Here is a 15,854-nt window from a genome sequence, read left to right as displayed (position 1 = left end):
TTTGAAATTATCAATGCTCCCTGCTGAAACCACAGCTTGTGGAAGAGAATTCTACATTCTTACCACTCTTACCGTAAAGAATCCTCTACGCTGTTTCTGGTTAAATGGCTTTTCCTCTAATTTTAGTGAATGGCTCCAAGTCTTTTTAAATGCCCTTTCGCAGAAAAGTTTTATCCCTATTGTGGGGTTACCAGTACGGTATTTGTACATTGAAATCATTTCCCTTCCAAGCGTCTCTTCTCCAGAGAGAATAAGTTCAGTGCTTGTAATCTTTCCTCATAACTAAGATCCTCCAGTCCCTTTACTAGATTTGACTGGAGCCCAGAACTGTATGGCATACTCCATGTGCGGCTGGACCAGAGTCTTGTAGAGTAGGAGAATTATCGTTTTATCTCTGGAGTTAACTCCCTTTTTAATGCATGCCAGTATTCTATTGGATTTGCTTGCAGCAGCTTGGCATTGAATGCAGTTGTTGAACCTGTCATCTACTAAGACCCACAGGTCCTTTCTCCATCCTAGATTCCCCCAGAGTTTCTCCCCCTAGTGAGTAGATTGCATTCATGTTTTTGCCACCTAAATGCATTATTTTACATTTTTCCACATTAAACCTCATTTGCCATGTAGTTGCCCACCCCATTTCCAGCACATCCTTCCTGAGGACTGGAGCCCAGAACTGGATGGCAGTGCTTGTAATCTTTCCTCATAACTAAGATCCTCCAGTCCCTTTACTAGATTTGACTGGAGCCCAGAACTGTATGGCATACTCCATGTGCGGCTGGACCAGAGTCTTGTAGAGTAGGAGAATTATCGTTTTATCTCTGCAGTTAATTCCCTTTTTAATGCATGCCAATATTCTATTGGCTTTGCTTGCAGCAGCTTGGCATTGCATGCCATTGCTGAACCTGTCATCTACTAGGACCCACAGGTCCTTTCTCCATCCTAGATTCCTCCAGAGGTTCTGCCCCTAGTGAGTAGATTGCATTCATGTTTTTGCCACCTAAATGCATTATTTTACATTTTTCCACATTAAACCTCATTTTCCATGTAGTTGCCCACCCCATTAAATTGTTCAGATCTCCTTGCAAGGTTTCCACCTCCTGCGGAGAAGCTATTGCCCTGCTTAGCTTAGTATTGTCCACAAATACTGAGATTGAGCTGTTTATCCAATCCTCCAGGTCATTTCTGAATAAATTAAATAGGGCTGGTCCCAGGACAGAACCCTGAGGGACCCCACTTTCCACATTGGATCATTCCGAGTACTCCCCCATTTATCACTACCCTCTGAACTCGCCCTTGTAGCCAGTTTTCAATCCAGGTACTCACCCTTTGGTCCATGCCGACAGACCTTAACTTGTATAGTAAATGTTTGTGGGGAACTGTATCAAATACCTTTGCAAAATCCAGATACACTACGTCTATGGGCTTTCCTTCATCTAGATGGCTAACTGGTCTGTAGTTCTCAGGGATATATCTTGGTCCTTTTTTAAAGAATGGTGCTATATTGCCTTTTCTCCAATCAGCTGGTACCATACCAGTCAGTAGACTGTTCATAAAAATTAGGAACAACGGTCTGGCAACTACTTGACTGAGTTCCTTAAGGACCCTCTGGTGCAAGCCATCTGCCCCCGGTGACTTGTTTATGTTAAGTTTTTCAAATTTGTTTCTGATTTTATCCTCTGTTAACCATGGTGGTGCTTCTTGTGAAGTGTCATGAGGATAAACATTGCAGTTTTGGTTACTGAAGCTCCCCCATTTCCCTCGTAAAGACTGAGGAGAAGAAAACATTCAAAACTTTCGCCATCTCACAATTCTTCGTAACCAGAATGCCTTCGTCATTCTTTATAGGGCCAGTATGATCTGTCCTCCCTCTTTTACTATTTATGTACTTAAAGAATTCTTGGGATTTTTCTTACTCTTCTCTGCTATGTGCCTTTCGTGTTCTATCTTAGCCGCCCTGATTACACCCTTACATTTCCTTTTGCATTCTTTGGACAGTTGGAATGCTGATAATGTTCCCTCAGCCTTGTATTTTTTGAAGGCCTTCTCTTTTTTTTTTGTATGAATTTTTACGTTTGCGTTAAGACACCCAGGGCTTTTATTAGCTCTTTTAAATTTGTTACCCTTTGGGATGCACTGGCTAATACCTTTATTTAATATGCTCCTAAAGCAGACCCATTTTTCCTCTGTGTTCTTTGTTCCTAAGATTTTATCCCATTTAGTATCTTCTAGCAAGGAGCGTAGTTTCTGGAAGTTGGCTCTTTTGAAATTCAGTGTCTTTGTATTCCCCTTATGCTTCCTATTTGTGTGATTTATGCTGAAACGAAATGACCTGTGATCGCTGTTTCCTAAGTTGCCCTGTATTTCTACATCCGCGATCAAGTCCGTATTGTTAGTAATCAGTAGGTCTAGTAAGGCATTGTTTCTTGTCGGTGCATTTACCATCTAACCCATGAAGTTGTCCTCAAAGACATTTACTGTAGGAAATGGCGAGCCCTAGATGAATGCGCAGTTCCTTCCGCCCAGTCTATGTCTGGATAATTAAAATCCCCCATTATATTGACACTTCCCATCCTTGCCGCCAGTCCAAACTGTGATAGGAGGTCGGTCTCCCCCTCCTCCCTCGGGTTAGGGGGCCTATAGCATACTCCTAGTATTACTTTCTTCTTGGTTTCCTCCCTTTGTAACTCTACCCATAAGGATTCTACCTCTTCCCTTGCTCCGTTAGTGATGTCATCCCTCACATTCACCTGTATATCATTTTTAATATACTGGCATACTCCTCCCCTTTTTTTACCCTCCCTGTCCCTGCGATATAGGGAATACCCTTGAATGGTTGCCAGCCAATCGTGAGAGCTGTTGAACCAGGTCTCTGAAATTCCCACGAAATCTAATTCTTCCACATACAGTAGCAGCTCCAGTTCTCCCATCTGGTCCACTAGACTCCTGGCATTAGTGAACATGCCACGTAGTTTTGTCCGGACGCTTACTATCTCCTTATTGGGTGTTCTTAGGTTGCAAATAGGACTTGTTACCATACTTACAATGGGTTTAGTTGTTTTAGTCAACCTACCACTAATGCCGCCAATACTACCCACTGAAATATGTTCCACACTGGCTATCACTATGTCTGGACCCCCCCCCCCCTCCCCCCATTGCCTAGTTTAAAAGCCCCTCTAACTTTTCAGCCATCTTCACTACCAGCAGATTTGCACCAACCTCATTTAGGTGCAGTCTGTCCCTTCTATAGAGCTAGCATGAAATGTAGCAATGATAAATGTAATGTAGAGTAAACTCAAGGCAACAGATTAAATCAGTACAGTATGCTGTCCGGGAAACAGGTCACCTGAGAGGAATATAAGGGCTTACAGAGAGGAACATAAGGTCTTATTGCTCTCTATGCCACCTTTGGGGAGATTTCCTCATCACTTCCTGTTCCTGTTGCAAGAACAGGAAGTGAGGAGAAAACTCTCCAACAAACATAAGCAACTATTAAAAAAAAAAATAGGAGTACAATGGTAAGGAATTAGAGCCTCAGTCTCATTTTAGGTTATTTGTGTTATAGGTTATAAATAGGTTATAAAATTCCACTTCCTCTCCCGGTGACACTCTGCGTGTCAGGATGCAACAGAATTTCCCCAGAACAGGGAGTAACGCAAAAGCTCCTCAACAAACTTTGATGGCAATAAAGGCCTGACAGTGGTTCTCCTGCTTCTCTACTCCATCCTGAGTAAGTAAGTTGATTCATGATTGCAGAGTGCTGTAACCACATTAACGTATACCAACCCTTAGTTCTGCATGTCTGGATGCATTCCTGTTCAGTATTAAAATTGTTGTGGTTTCCAATGCAGCCGCCATATTGGAAACTCTCACAAGCCATAGACGAGGTATTATAGAAATAGCGAGTGATGTTTGCCGAACAAGGACCTGGACCTGGGTGCAAGCGACATGAGCCTGACAGGAGGAAGGATGGAATAGCATTAAGCATCCATGTTAATCCAAGCAAATATTCAAGAATACATACAAGCAAATACATAAGGATGTGCTTAGTGACGCTTTCAGATCCAATTAAACTGTCCGTAGATGTGATAAAAATGTAGTTAAGTACAATCTTTGCACCACGCGCTAAAAACTTTAAGCTATATTTCTGGCCATATTTGTTTGTTTTGTATAGATACCTTTTTTTCTTGTAAGGCTGCATTCTCATAGGTGCCAACACCCATCCTGAATGCAGTTTGTCTTTATTTTTGCACCTGCATCTGCCCTGGGCTGCGTGCAGACTGCCTATAGAGTGGATGCAGAACCAGTGGCTGCACAGACATAGCAGCCACATGTCAAAATTTAAAAGCCATGTAAGAGCTGTTGCACAGTCCCAAACACACATTGGGGGTTATTTTACGAAAGGCAAATCCACTTTGCACTACAAGTGCACTGAAAGTGGACTTAGAAGTGCAGTTGCTGTAGATCTGAGGGGGACATGCAGGGAAAATAAAAAATAGCATTTTAGCTTGCACATGATTGGATGATAAAATCAGCAGAGCTTCCCCTCATTTCAGATCTTCCGCTCAGATATACAGCGACTGCACTTCCAAGTGCACTTGCAGTGCACTTGTAGTGCAAAGTGGATTTGCCTTTAGTAAATAACCCCCATTGTCTGCATTCTGGACTATGTAGTCAATCCTGCATGGCTGTCAAAAAGGGTGTAAAGGAGATTGTACAATCACATTGTAGTGCATAGGGTCAGCTTATGTATGACCAGAGGTGTGCCCAAACATAAACCTGACATTGGTTTATGGTCATTCTCTGTTTACATAGGTGCTCAACCTGTGGCACTCCAGGTATGCTTAAAGTGGATGTAAACCCGATTCATGAAATTTGAGCTGGGCACATATATGGGCAGTGTTTTCTTATCTCTCTTCAAAGCTCTAAGTCCTGTGGCTTTCACCTGTTCCGTCCTTCTGTTATCAGCATGACAAGCTCTCTGTCATAAGAGATAAAACCAGCCTGAAATTTGTGTTGGGGAGGTTGCTATAAATAGATTAGCAGACAGCTAAACTATTCACAGGACAGCTCTGAGAGTCTCTGCCTATGAGGAGAAGGGGTGTGTGCCTTTCCTCCAATCAGCTGTCTTGGCTGTATGCCCAGACTTCACTTCCCCTGCTGAATAGGAAGATAAAATCTGTAATATGATCTGAACTTTCAAAGGAATATATAAAGCTGAAGACAGCAGATATACATGTAAAACATGGGAGATTTATTCCATCTCTGTGTATCATGAGGTTGTTCACTTCACTGGGTATATGTGAGGGTTTACATCTACTTTACCTACAATTCCCTTCATGCTTCTGCCTTTGGGAGTCATGCTTGTAACTGTCAGCCTTGCAATGCCTCATGGGACTTGTAGTTCTGCGACAGCTGGAGGTCCACAGGTTGAGCACCCATGTATGACTTCTCCACGTACGATATGGCTGACTGTGAGAAATTATTAGCTGCATTTGATTTTCTCTATAAGTCTCTATAATTTTTTCACTGAAATTATCCACCTCCAGATACATCCTTCTACATCTGCTCTCTATAGACATAAACATGCAAGAATGTGTGATCTGAGCATGTTTGTTTTTGGGTTTTGGTAGCTGGATCTTCCTTGCACATCTGACAATCATCTGATGCCTGTGGGGTAACTTTTAGAAAGTTTTACTAGCAATCGTTTAGCCCATTTAGCCAGGATGCAGACTGCCCTGTCTGGTATACAGGTGCACCTAAACACCCAATGGAGTTGATTTACTAAGGGCAAATTCCCTTTGCACTACAAGTGCACTTGAAAGTGCACTTGGAAGTGCAGTTGCTGTAGATCTGAGGGGGCCATGCAAGGAAAATAAAAAACAGCATTTTTGCTTGTACATGATTGGATAATAAAATAAGCAGAGCTTCCCCTCTTTTCAGATCTTCCCCTCAGATATAAAGAGACTGCACTTCCAAGTGCACTTGTAGTGCATAGTGGATTTGCCTTTAGTACAACATAAACCCCCCCCCCCCCCCCCCCGACATGATATACAGTAGATAAACACAAAATGCTGAAAGCCATGTGAAATATTTTAAAATAAACATCAAATAATTAAAATGAAATATACAGCATGCTTAGAAAAAAGTTTCCCTGCAACAATGTGTGTTATGTGCCCGTAATGAAAGATCACTTACCTGCCCTGTTTACAGTGAATAGAGTGTCATCCGCAGTTTGTCCAGAGCCCTCTTCATCGCCCACTGACCATGCAAATCTCTGTAATATTAGAAAAATATATACATTTACTTTTATCATTGAAAATTATTGAAAATTATTGTACACCAAATGCTGCTTAGATGACTAATAGTCAGAGGAAATAATATTAATTAAAGAACCCTGAAACTCGTAAACATAAGATGATTTTCATTAAACAAAGCAGACTTTGGCTGAAATGGGTGACATCTCATGTCTTTAGTTTACAGTTTTCAGCTAAATAAATTATAATCAGACAGTTTAGAAAACCTTGTCCAATTGCTATAAACAGCGCACAAGATTGTTTCGTTTTTTTTTTTTTATTACTTTTTTCAATATTATTTGATTTTTTTTCACATACAACAATAAAATATGCCAAAAAGGTAAAGAAAAATCAAAAAGGTATTGTGTACTGTCTTTAAAAATTGAAAGTTGCTCTTTGAATTTTTTTTCCTATTATCTAAAAAGCCTCAAATAAGAACAAAATACACCAAAAATGCAAAAAGGGAAAGTCCAATAAATTATTTTTTTAACTTTTTTTTTAAATTCTGGAGATCAGATTTCATTTTGAAGCAGCATGATAGTTTATGATGGGTTGTGGCCCCCTTGACCTTATATAACTGGATGTGTATACATTTTTAGGCCATTACAAAGTACCCCATTCTTTTTTATGTCTTCACCTGGGAACTGGATATCAGGAACTCTTACTGCTATTTGTTTCATCCAAACTCAGCCTCTCCTGTGATAAAGCCTTCCTTTACACTCTGTAAATGAGCCTTTTGTGAAGGGAACCCGATTCTGCTTGCAAGGGTGTTGTGGTGGTTGTCACATCTTCCATGTTCCCCTCCTCATTGGGCGCCAAGTGAGATGCCTACCCCAGGGTGGGTTCTTTTAGGCTACACTGGGCATCGCTTTGCTGTACACATACTTCTGTGCTATTTCCATGAGTACCCTGGGACAAGGCTGGGGAATAGTTGACCTTAAGACGGGCCTCTATGTTTAGAGATAAATGAACTCGGGTGTATACTTGAACTGTAACTGTTTGCCAGTAAGCTCTCGGGTCTCTATGACAAAAGTACACCTTCTTTGTAATTTGCATTTAGGAGGGACACACTGAGCCATGTCCATATCCACCTGTCCAGCATATCACTGCTACCTCACTCCCAATAACGGTATGGGGTCCCGCCGTAGGCACAGAGCATAGACTCCATGCGTGCACATAACTTCACCTAACCCTTTCATACCTGGACACAGGCTGTGTACCCATGCGGTATTAGTCTGCTCCCGTTGCTATGGGAGACTAACCGCTCACAGAATGCCAACAACAACTGCCTCCTGCAAGAGGCTATCCCATCTATTTCAGCCACATGCTTAATGACAGGCTGCTTGTAGCTTCCGTTACCCTAGGTAACCTTCTTGTACTGATGTCTTCGCAAACCCAACATACCTTGGTGACCTGAACTATGGAATAGTGTTGATTACTTGCATTACACTCTTTTAGTAACTTCAGACCAGGCAGCAACAAGGTCCTAAAACTTTACTTGAAAAGTGCAAAGGACATTACAAAATCCAACATGCGGAACATTATTCTTGTCAGGAACTATGAATCCGACAGAGACTGAAAATGCAGTAAAAATCACACCTTCTAATATAGTGGTAAAAATGGTACAAATAGTAAATGTAGTCAAAACATAGCCAGGGTTCGGTAATCAAAGTGGGTAGTCAGTGCAAGCCAGTAAATCAGGAAGCCAGAAATCAGTGTAGACAGCAAACAGGATCAGGAACCAGAAGGGACATCAGCCAGGCAAGTCTTTAACAGGAACACAGCAGAGAATCTTCAGATATGTTGACCAAGGCGAAGGCATGGGAGAAATGAGCCAGGCAGTTTAAATAGCCAGAAGGGGCTGGCTGACGAGCAGGAAATGATCACCAGGTGAGGCACTGTGAAACGATGAGTGCTGGCAATTAACCGACAGCTGAACACTGAGAAGGGAGGGCTAAGCCCAGCTCTGACAATTCTTTTCTACGTCCCTAATCCTAACACATGCTATGTGCTTCCCCGGCATACCTGCAAAGGTAGAGTCCATATACAGTACAGAGACCATCAGTGGCATACTCCTACAGCAGGTGTCTTTGGGGAGAACCCCAAGCTCTGATGAGTTTTACATCTCAGCAGCGATAAGTGACATTCTTTGTTTGTTTTGGTCTCTAGGGAAGCTCTCTGCTCTACCCACACGGGCCCCCCTTCCTGCTCTCTCCCTCCCTCCAGACTGTTGCCCCACCCCCACAACACGGAATCAGTGGGTCAGACCCAGAGAAAACCTGCCAAAACCAAAGAACCGGAAAAGTACTCTTACATCCTGGGGCAGCATCTAACTTGCTATTTCCAACCCGATTACATGGTAGTATTTGGGAAGCACAGTTGATGCAGTTCAATAGGTTATTAAAAAGTTGCAACAAAACATCCATGTTATCCATATTTTTTTTTTCCTCTTTGACCCATTATTGATTGTTTTGTCTAGGGATGGCTGTTAAATTGCTGGCATGTGTTCCACAATCAACATTTTCCCAATTCCTGGTTGTCAGTCCATGCAAGCACGGATGCCATTGCATTATTTTAGAGCAGCTGCCTTCTCTCTGTTGAGCCTCAGAAAGGCTCTGTGAAGGTGCAGGTATTTCTTTTTTATTTGCTTGTGCCAGTAAGCTGTTCAGCACATGCAGGGGTAGGTGGCCACATCTTAAGCACAGTTACTGGTTGTTTGGAGCATGTACGGCCATGCTGCATCATGGGAGGTGGGTATCCTAGAGTTATAGCACTACATTTTAAAAGCCACAGGTCCAGGTGAGCTTTCTTGCTTTCATTGTACTGCTCATTCTTCTGTTCTGTCTTTCCGAGTTTACTTAACCACTTCAGCCCCGGAAGAATTTACCCCCTTCCTGACCAGAGCACTTTTTGCGATTCGGCACTGCGTCGCTTTAACTGACAATTGTGCGGTCGTGCGACGTGGCTCCCAAACAAAATTGATGTCCTTTTTTTCCCACAAATAGAGCTTTCTTTTGGTGGTATATGATCACCCCTGCTGTTTTTATTTTTTGCGCTACAAACAAAAAAAGAGCGACAATTTTGAAAAAAATGCATTATTTTTTACTTTTTGCTATAATAAATATCCCCCAAAAATATATAAATTTTTTTTTTTCCCTCAGTTTAGGCCGATATGTATTCTACATATTTTTGGTAAAAAAAATCGCAATAAGCGATTATTGATCAGTTTGCGCAAAAGTCATAGCGTTTACAAAATAGGGGATAGTTTTATGGCATTTTTATTAAAGTAATGGCTTTCTTCTAGCCACTCTGCCATAAAGCCCAACTCTATGGAGCGTACGGCTTATTGTTGTCCTATGTACAGATACTCCAGACTCTGCTGTGGAACTCTGCAGCTCCTCCAGGGTTACCTTAGGTCTCTGTGCTACCTCTCTGATTAATGCCCTCCTTGCCTGGTCCGTGAGTTTTGGTGTGCTGCCGTCTCTTGGCAGGTTTACTGTTGTTCCATGTTCTTTCCATTTGGTTATGATAGATTTGATGGTGCTCCTAGGGGTCATCCAAAGATTTGGATATTTTTTTATAACCTAACCCTGACTTGTACTCAACAACATTGTCCCTTGTTTGGAGAGTTCCTTGGTCTTCATGGAAGTGTTTGGTTAGTGGTGCCTCTTGCTTAGGTGTTGCAGCCTCTGGGGCATTTCAAAAAGGTGTGTATATGTAATGACAGATCATGTGACACTTAGATTGCACACAGGTGGACATCATTTCACTAATTATGTGACTTCTGAAGGTAACTGGTTGCACCAGAGCTTTTTTGGGGCTTCATAACAAAGGGGGTGAATACATACACACATGCCAATTATCAGTTTTTTATTTCTGAAAAATAGTTTTATGTATATATTTTTCTAATTTTACTTCACCAACTTAGACTATTGTGTTCTGATCCATCACATATAATTCAGATTAAAAAAACATTGAACTAAAAGCTGTTATGTAACAAATTAGATAAAAAGCCAAGGGGGGTGAATACTTTTGCAAGGCACTGTACACATCCAGCCCACAGCGCTGCTGCCATCCGATCCCTCCCGCTCTGTACCAATCAGTACATAGAGCGGAGATAGGAACCGGCGTCATGACATGACGCCGGTTTGTTTACATGTGATCGCTCTGTCATTTGATGGAGCGATCACATGGTAAACGGCCGCGATCAGCGGCCGTTTACTGTGATCCGTGATGTGCCGGGTCCTCTGGACCCGGCGGTCACAGATGTTCTCGGTGCGCGCGAGAGCGGGATTCGGGGAGGATGTCCTAGTACGCCCTCCTGGAGTTAAGCAACCGCCTGGTAGCCGTCATTCAGCTATGGGCCGGTTGCTAAGTGGTTAATGCATTCTATGCATTGGGATAAAAAGCCTGTGTGCAGCAGCCCCCCTAACACTTACCTGAGCCCCCTCTCTGTCCAGCGGTGTCCACGAGTTTCTCAGCTGTCCGAGATTCTCCCTCCTGATTGGCTGAGACACAGCAACAGCGCTATTGGCTGCCACTGCTATCAATCAAAGTCAGCTAGCCAATCAGGGGATAGAGGCGGCGGGGCCATGTTTGAATGGACACAGGGAGCTGTGACTCGGCTCGGGTGCCCCTATAGCAAGCTGCTTGCTGTGGGGTCACTGAACAGGAGGGAGGGGCCAGGATCACAGAAGAGGGACCCAAGAAGAGGAGGATCCGGGCTGCTCTGTGCAAAACCACTGCACAGAGGTGGTAAGTATAACAAGTTTGTTATTTTTATAGAAAAAAAAAAATGAGCCTTTACACACACTTTAACGGGGGCACAGACAGCAATAAAATTGTACAGATGTTCTAATCCCTCTCCACTCTATCCAAAACTAAAAAAAACAGTTTTGCGTTTAATTATACTTTAAGATAAAAACCTTCTGCCTTTATAACCACTTTAAGCCTAGTACACACTATGAGTAAGTCAGGACGACCGAGTGTCCAATTTTCCACCCAGGTGCGTATCATGATGTAACTGAGAATAGTGTTGACTTGTACTAAAGTTCCCGAACGACAAAGGTAAACTTAGGCAAACATAGCTAGGAACTATAGTGATAAATAGAGTTGTGCTACTTTTAAACAAACATGTGACAAATTAGAAATAGTTGTGAAAGAAGTGTGAAATAGTCCCAAATGTGAATTGTTTATCCTATTATGATAGCCAGTAATCACAATATGAACATTGAAACAAATCCAAGTTGGATAGAGTGTCCTTCCAAAATATTAGTATCCACCACCACCAAAAGTGGAACCTCCACCGCAAGAAATGCTCGCTTACCAGCTGATGGGGACCTCCTATTATGGAAGGTCACAATTGCTTGTGGCTTATACCCAGCAAGGGACTTTATCCAAATGGCAACTCTCACCAAGTCTGTAATCCATAGACCAGGGCACTGCTGTACACATGTTGGAGGCTAGGTCCGGAACCCTCCACAGGACTTTAAGTGACAACGTCAGCTTGTGGCGATACTCGCCAGGAAGAGCGACGTGCTGACGCCACCGCGCTGTGATCCCGGAAGGACGGACGTTTTTGCTACAGCCGGCAGGCTTGTTTTATACATGCTTCTTACAACTACCTTTTTTTTAAAGGGTAAATTGTATTGACCGTTCAGCATTATTATACATTTCAGCATTATATGTCAATATTTTGTGCAACAATTCGTAGACATATCTCATTCTGAATACACTATTATGTAGCTAGACCATGCATATGTCAAAGCAATATTCAATTTTTATTCAATAAACAGCAAAATTTTGTTCCTAAACTATTAAACCATACTTGTGTCTCTCGTGTATCCTGTTTTGTGTACAATAATACAGCGTAATGTATACTCATTTCCAGTGTTATTGTAGGTCTCAATGGATCTTACACTTTAATTAACTATCTTCTACCGCTTCTGTTACCTTTTCAATCCATTTGCCTTATACTTTATCGAACTTCTTTGAGCACCCTCTAGCTTGACAAGTTAATTTATATATTGGTAGAGCGTTATTAACTAAGTTCAACCAGTTTTGTACTGACGGGGGAGATGGATTTTTCCATTTAAGGGCCAGAGCTTTTTTGGCATAGCAGAAAACTATTTTCAGAAGTGTTTTTTGTGATGTGGATAACTCTTCTTCCTCCAAGTCTCCTAAGAGACATCTAGCTGGAGAATATATGTTTGGGAGATCCAGAGTCTCCTCTAACAACTACCTTGATGTAAGTGCAATACTTTATTTGATCGATACAACTGGACAATAATCTGACAGATTTTATACAGATTATTGAAACATTGGCCAACTTTAGAGTTCAATTTACACATTGCTTAGCATGCGGTTATCTAACCTAGAAAAAAATACATGATGCTGGGTTCATTGTAAACTAGTTGCTCAAAAAAGATGCTGCAATTAAATATGTGGTGTGGTTTTGAGGAAGATAAAACCATGAGTTAGGAGCCATCCACGAAGAAATCCAAGTAATCCCTAAAGCTCACCAAACACATTACAATCTGATTGTACAATCTTCTTTAAGCTGGCTATACACTATAGAATCTGATTGGACAATCTCTGCACAATCACCTTTAGATTTATCAGAACTATGTAATATGAGGGCAACCTAAACAATCTATTCAGTTTGTGTCAAATCAGGCAGGCCTATGCACTTTATAGTGGATGGTAGATCTAAAGGAGATTGTACAGTCAATTAGTAGATCAGAAGCTGACCATACTCTATACAAACAACTATGTAGTGCAAGGGCCTTCGTGATTGGATAGAAGTTTTTCGGGTGCTTAGGTGGGTGCTCATATTACATAGTTTTGGTAAATCTAAAGTTGATTATACAAAGATTGTACAGTGAGATTGTAACATGTTTGAATTTAAGAGTTTATCAGCTTTAGTCATAGATGTAAAATAATGTATGACAGTTACCTTGATGACGTCAAAATTCTCCGCTATTGGGTAGAATATTTCTGTCCCTGTCTCAACAGGGTTACCAGTCACTGCTGTTATAACAGGGCAGAAAAGAAAAGTAGAAACATCTTCATGTTTGGTATTGGCAGCCCCTCTTCTGTGCTGGTAACGTATCTTCCCCAATCTGTTGATATAGGTTTGACAGCTGTAGTCCGTCTGAGTAAAGACCTTTGTCTAATGATTAACATCAGAAACATTTAACATTAACAAAATAAATGTAGCACCCTGTAGTTTAGTCAGGGCGCTCTTCACAACTTTACTTGCCAAGAGTAGTTACCTTGGTCGATTGATATGGATCTATTGATTTCTCCCTAAGCTTGGCCTTGTTGCACTTTTCTCTTCTACCACTAGGTGGCCGGGTACTTGGTGGTACTAGATACGAGAAGGGCAACACAAGGTCAGGTTATGGGTATGTGGGTGCCCTAATCAATGGGCAGGAGTTTTCTTGAATCCCTTGGCCGGCTGGGAGAGCCTATATATTCGGGTGAGGTCAGGTGATCTGTGTTCTGTGCCACCTGGATGGCTGGCTGGGTGGACGTGTGTCGTACGCCCCAGGCTGCTTGGCCGGAGAATGGGCCTATCCCGGGGGCATCTGGCTGCTAGGTTGTGTGAGGGCTTATCCAGAAGTGAGAGAGCAGCGCAGGGTTGGGATTGTGGCTTGCAGTCCAACCAGAAGTGACAGTTCTGCCAGCCGGAGAACCTGTCAGCGGTCAGAGATCAAAGGGAAGCTGTCGCCACGAAGGGACCAATCGCCTTTACCAGGGACCACAGTGAGTAACTGATGCAAGTACCGGAACCATATTCTCACCGAAGGGCACTGAGGAGAATCGGGAAACTTCAGGCGGTGATCAAGTCAGGGACCCAACCAGCGGAGGTGACACTTGCAGAGCAGCCTTGTGTGTCAAGCCAGTGACCGAGCTGGTTAGCAGGGGGGAAGATTGAAAAGTATCTGGAGTGCCAAGCTAGGGACCCAGCAGAGAAGCGGGGGTGACGCTTGAGGGGATATCACCACAAACCTTGGAGGAGCTCAAGGGATTCATAGTCTGTGATCAGTGGGTCTAGTGAGAGACCAGGAGCTCAGTATTGAAGAACTACAAGGAGCAGTTGTAGTGAAGCTGAAAGAACTGATACGTTTGAGTTAGGAACTGTTAAAGGACTGTTACCATAGGAGACAGCAATCCTGCACATGCATAAGTGGCACCTTGCTGGGGCCTTTCCCTGCCCAGCTGTTCTCCTATAAAAGTCTCGGAGTCTGCCAATTTAGTTTGCAACTATCTAAGGGTGTCCTGGCCCTAACCCTCTTTCCCCCAAAATATATAAAAAGCACTGTCAAAAGAAATAAAACCTCTTTTACATCCAAGAAGTGTCTGGTGCCCACTGACTTTCACCATCTTTGCACCCACTATGCCTCACAACCCACCACATATTGAAGGATGTCAGCTATCTTGGGCCTTGGAGGTTCTCATCAGACCAAAAAAGGTAAAAGACCTTGCTACGTAAATATTCTTCCAGTAAAACTCCTCCCACTTACACCACAATTAGGCACAATTCCTCCCATTGATACCAACGATGGGGCACTATTCCTTCCACTGACACCAACAAGGGGAAACTATTCTCCCCAATGACACCAACTATGGGACACTATCCCTCTCACTGACACCAACGAGGGGGCACTATTATCCCCAGTGACACTAAATGGGAAACCATTTCTTCCACTGAATCAGACAATGGGGCACTATTCTTCCCTCTGATACCAACAATAGTGAACTATTCCTCCCACCGACTAAAAAGGTAGGTAGAAAGGAGGGCCCAGAGTCCAATAATATGCAAATTGGAAGGTGAGTTAGAAGGCATTTATTTAAAAAAAGCAGCAAGTACATCGAGCCAATTGGTTTCAGGGGGACAAGGACTCCCCCTTCTTCAGGGCTGTTGCTGCATGCTAAAAGATGGGAAAGGTTCTCAATTGGATCTGTTAATGGCAACAAAATCTGAGCGATTTGGTTGCGGAGGCAGCACTGACACCAACAAAAGAGCACTATTTCTCCCACTGACACCAACAAAAGGGCACTATTTCTCCTACTGACACCAACAAAGGGGCACTTTTCCTTCCACTGACACCAATGATGGGGAACTATTTCTTCCACTGACATCAATGATGGGGAACTATTTCTTCCACTCACACCAATGATGGGGCGCTATTCCTCCCATTGACACCAACTACAGGACACTATTTATTTCACTGACACAGAGGATGAGCACTATTCTGCCCACTGACACCAACAATAGTGCACTTTTCCTTCAACTAACACTAATGATGGGGCATTATTCCTTCCACTGACATTACCAATATGGCCCAATTCCTCCCACTAACATCAGCAATGAAGCACCATTCTTCCCATGAACATGAATGATGGAACACTATACTTCCCACTGACACCAATGATAGGGCACCATTCTTTCCACTAACACCAATGAAGCCGAAAAGGCGTTTGACAGGGTGGACTGGGAATATTTAATGCTAACATTGAAATCTTTGGGAATAGGCCCTAGAATGTTTCATCGGA

General features: G+C 42.7%; 1 protein-coding gene across 1 annotated transcript in view; it reads right to left on the bottom strand.

The window, feature by feature from the left end:
* Nucleotides 1–15,854, bottom strand: part of LOC141109011 (uncharacterized) — a 38,530-nt gene that overhangs the window by 5,269 nt on the left and 17,407 nt on the right. Inside the window, exons 2-4 of the mRNA XM_073600969.1 lie at nt 13,249–13,464; nt 6,196–6,274; nt 3,784–3,951 (exon numbers count right to left, since the gene is read on the bottom strand). Of these exons, the coding sequence (XP_073457070.1) occupies nt 3,784–3,951; nt 6,196–6,274; nt 13,249–13,464 (463 nt within the window). The remainder of the gene's footprint in view (nt 1–3,783; nt 3,952–6,195; nt 6,275–13,248; nt 13,465–15,854) is intronic.

Source organism: Aquarana catesbeiana, linkage group LG09, assembly GCF_042186555.1.
Source record: "Aquarana catesbeiana isolate 2022-GZ linkage group LG09, ASM4218655v1, whole genome shotgun sequence".
In the NCBI taxonomy this organism is placed as follows: Eukaryota; Metazoa; Chordata; class Amphibia; order Anura; family Ranidae; genus Aquarana; species Aquarana catesbeiana.
The sequence above is the reverse complement of the archived record's forward strand: the minus strand, read 5'-3'. Positions and strand labels throughout refer to the sequence as shown.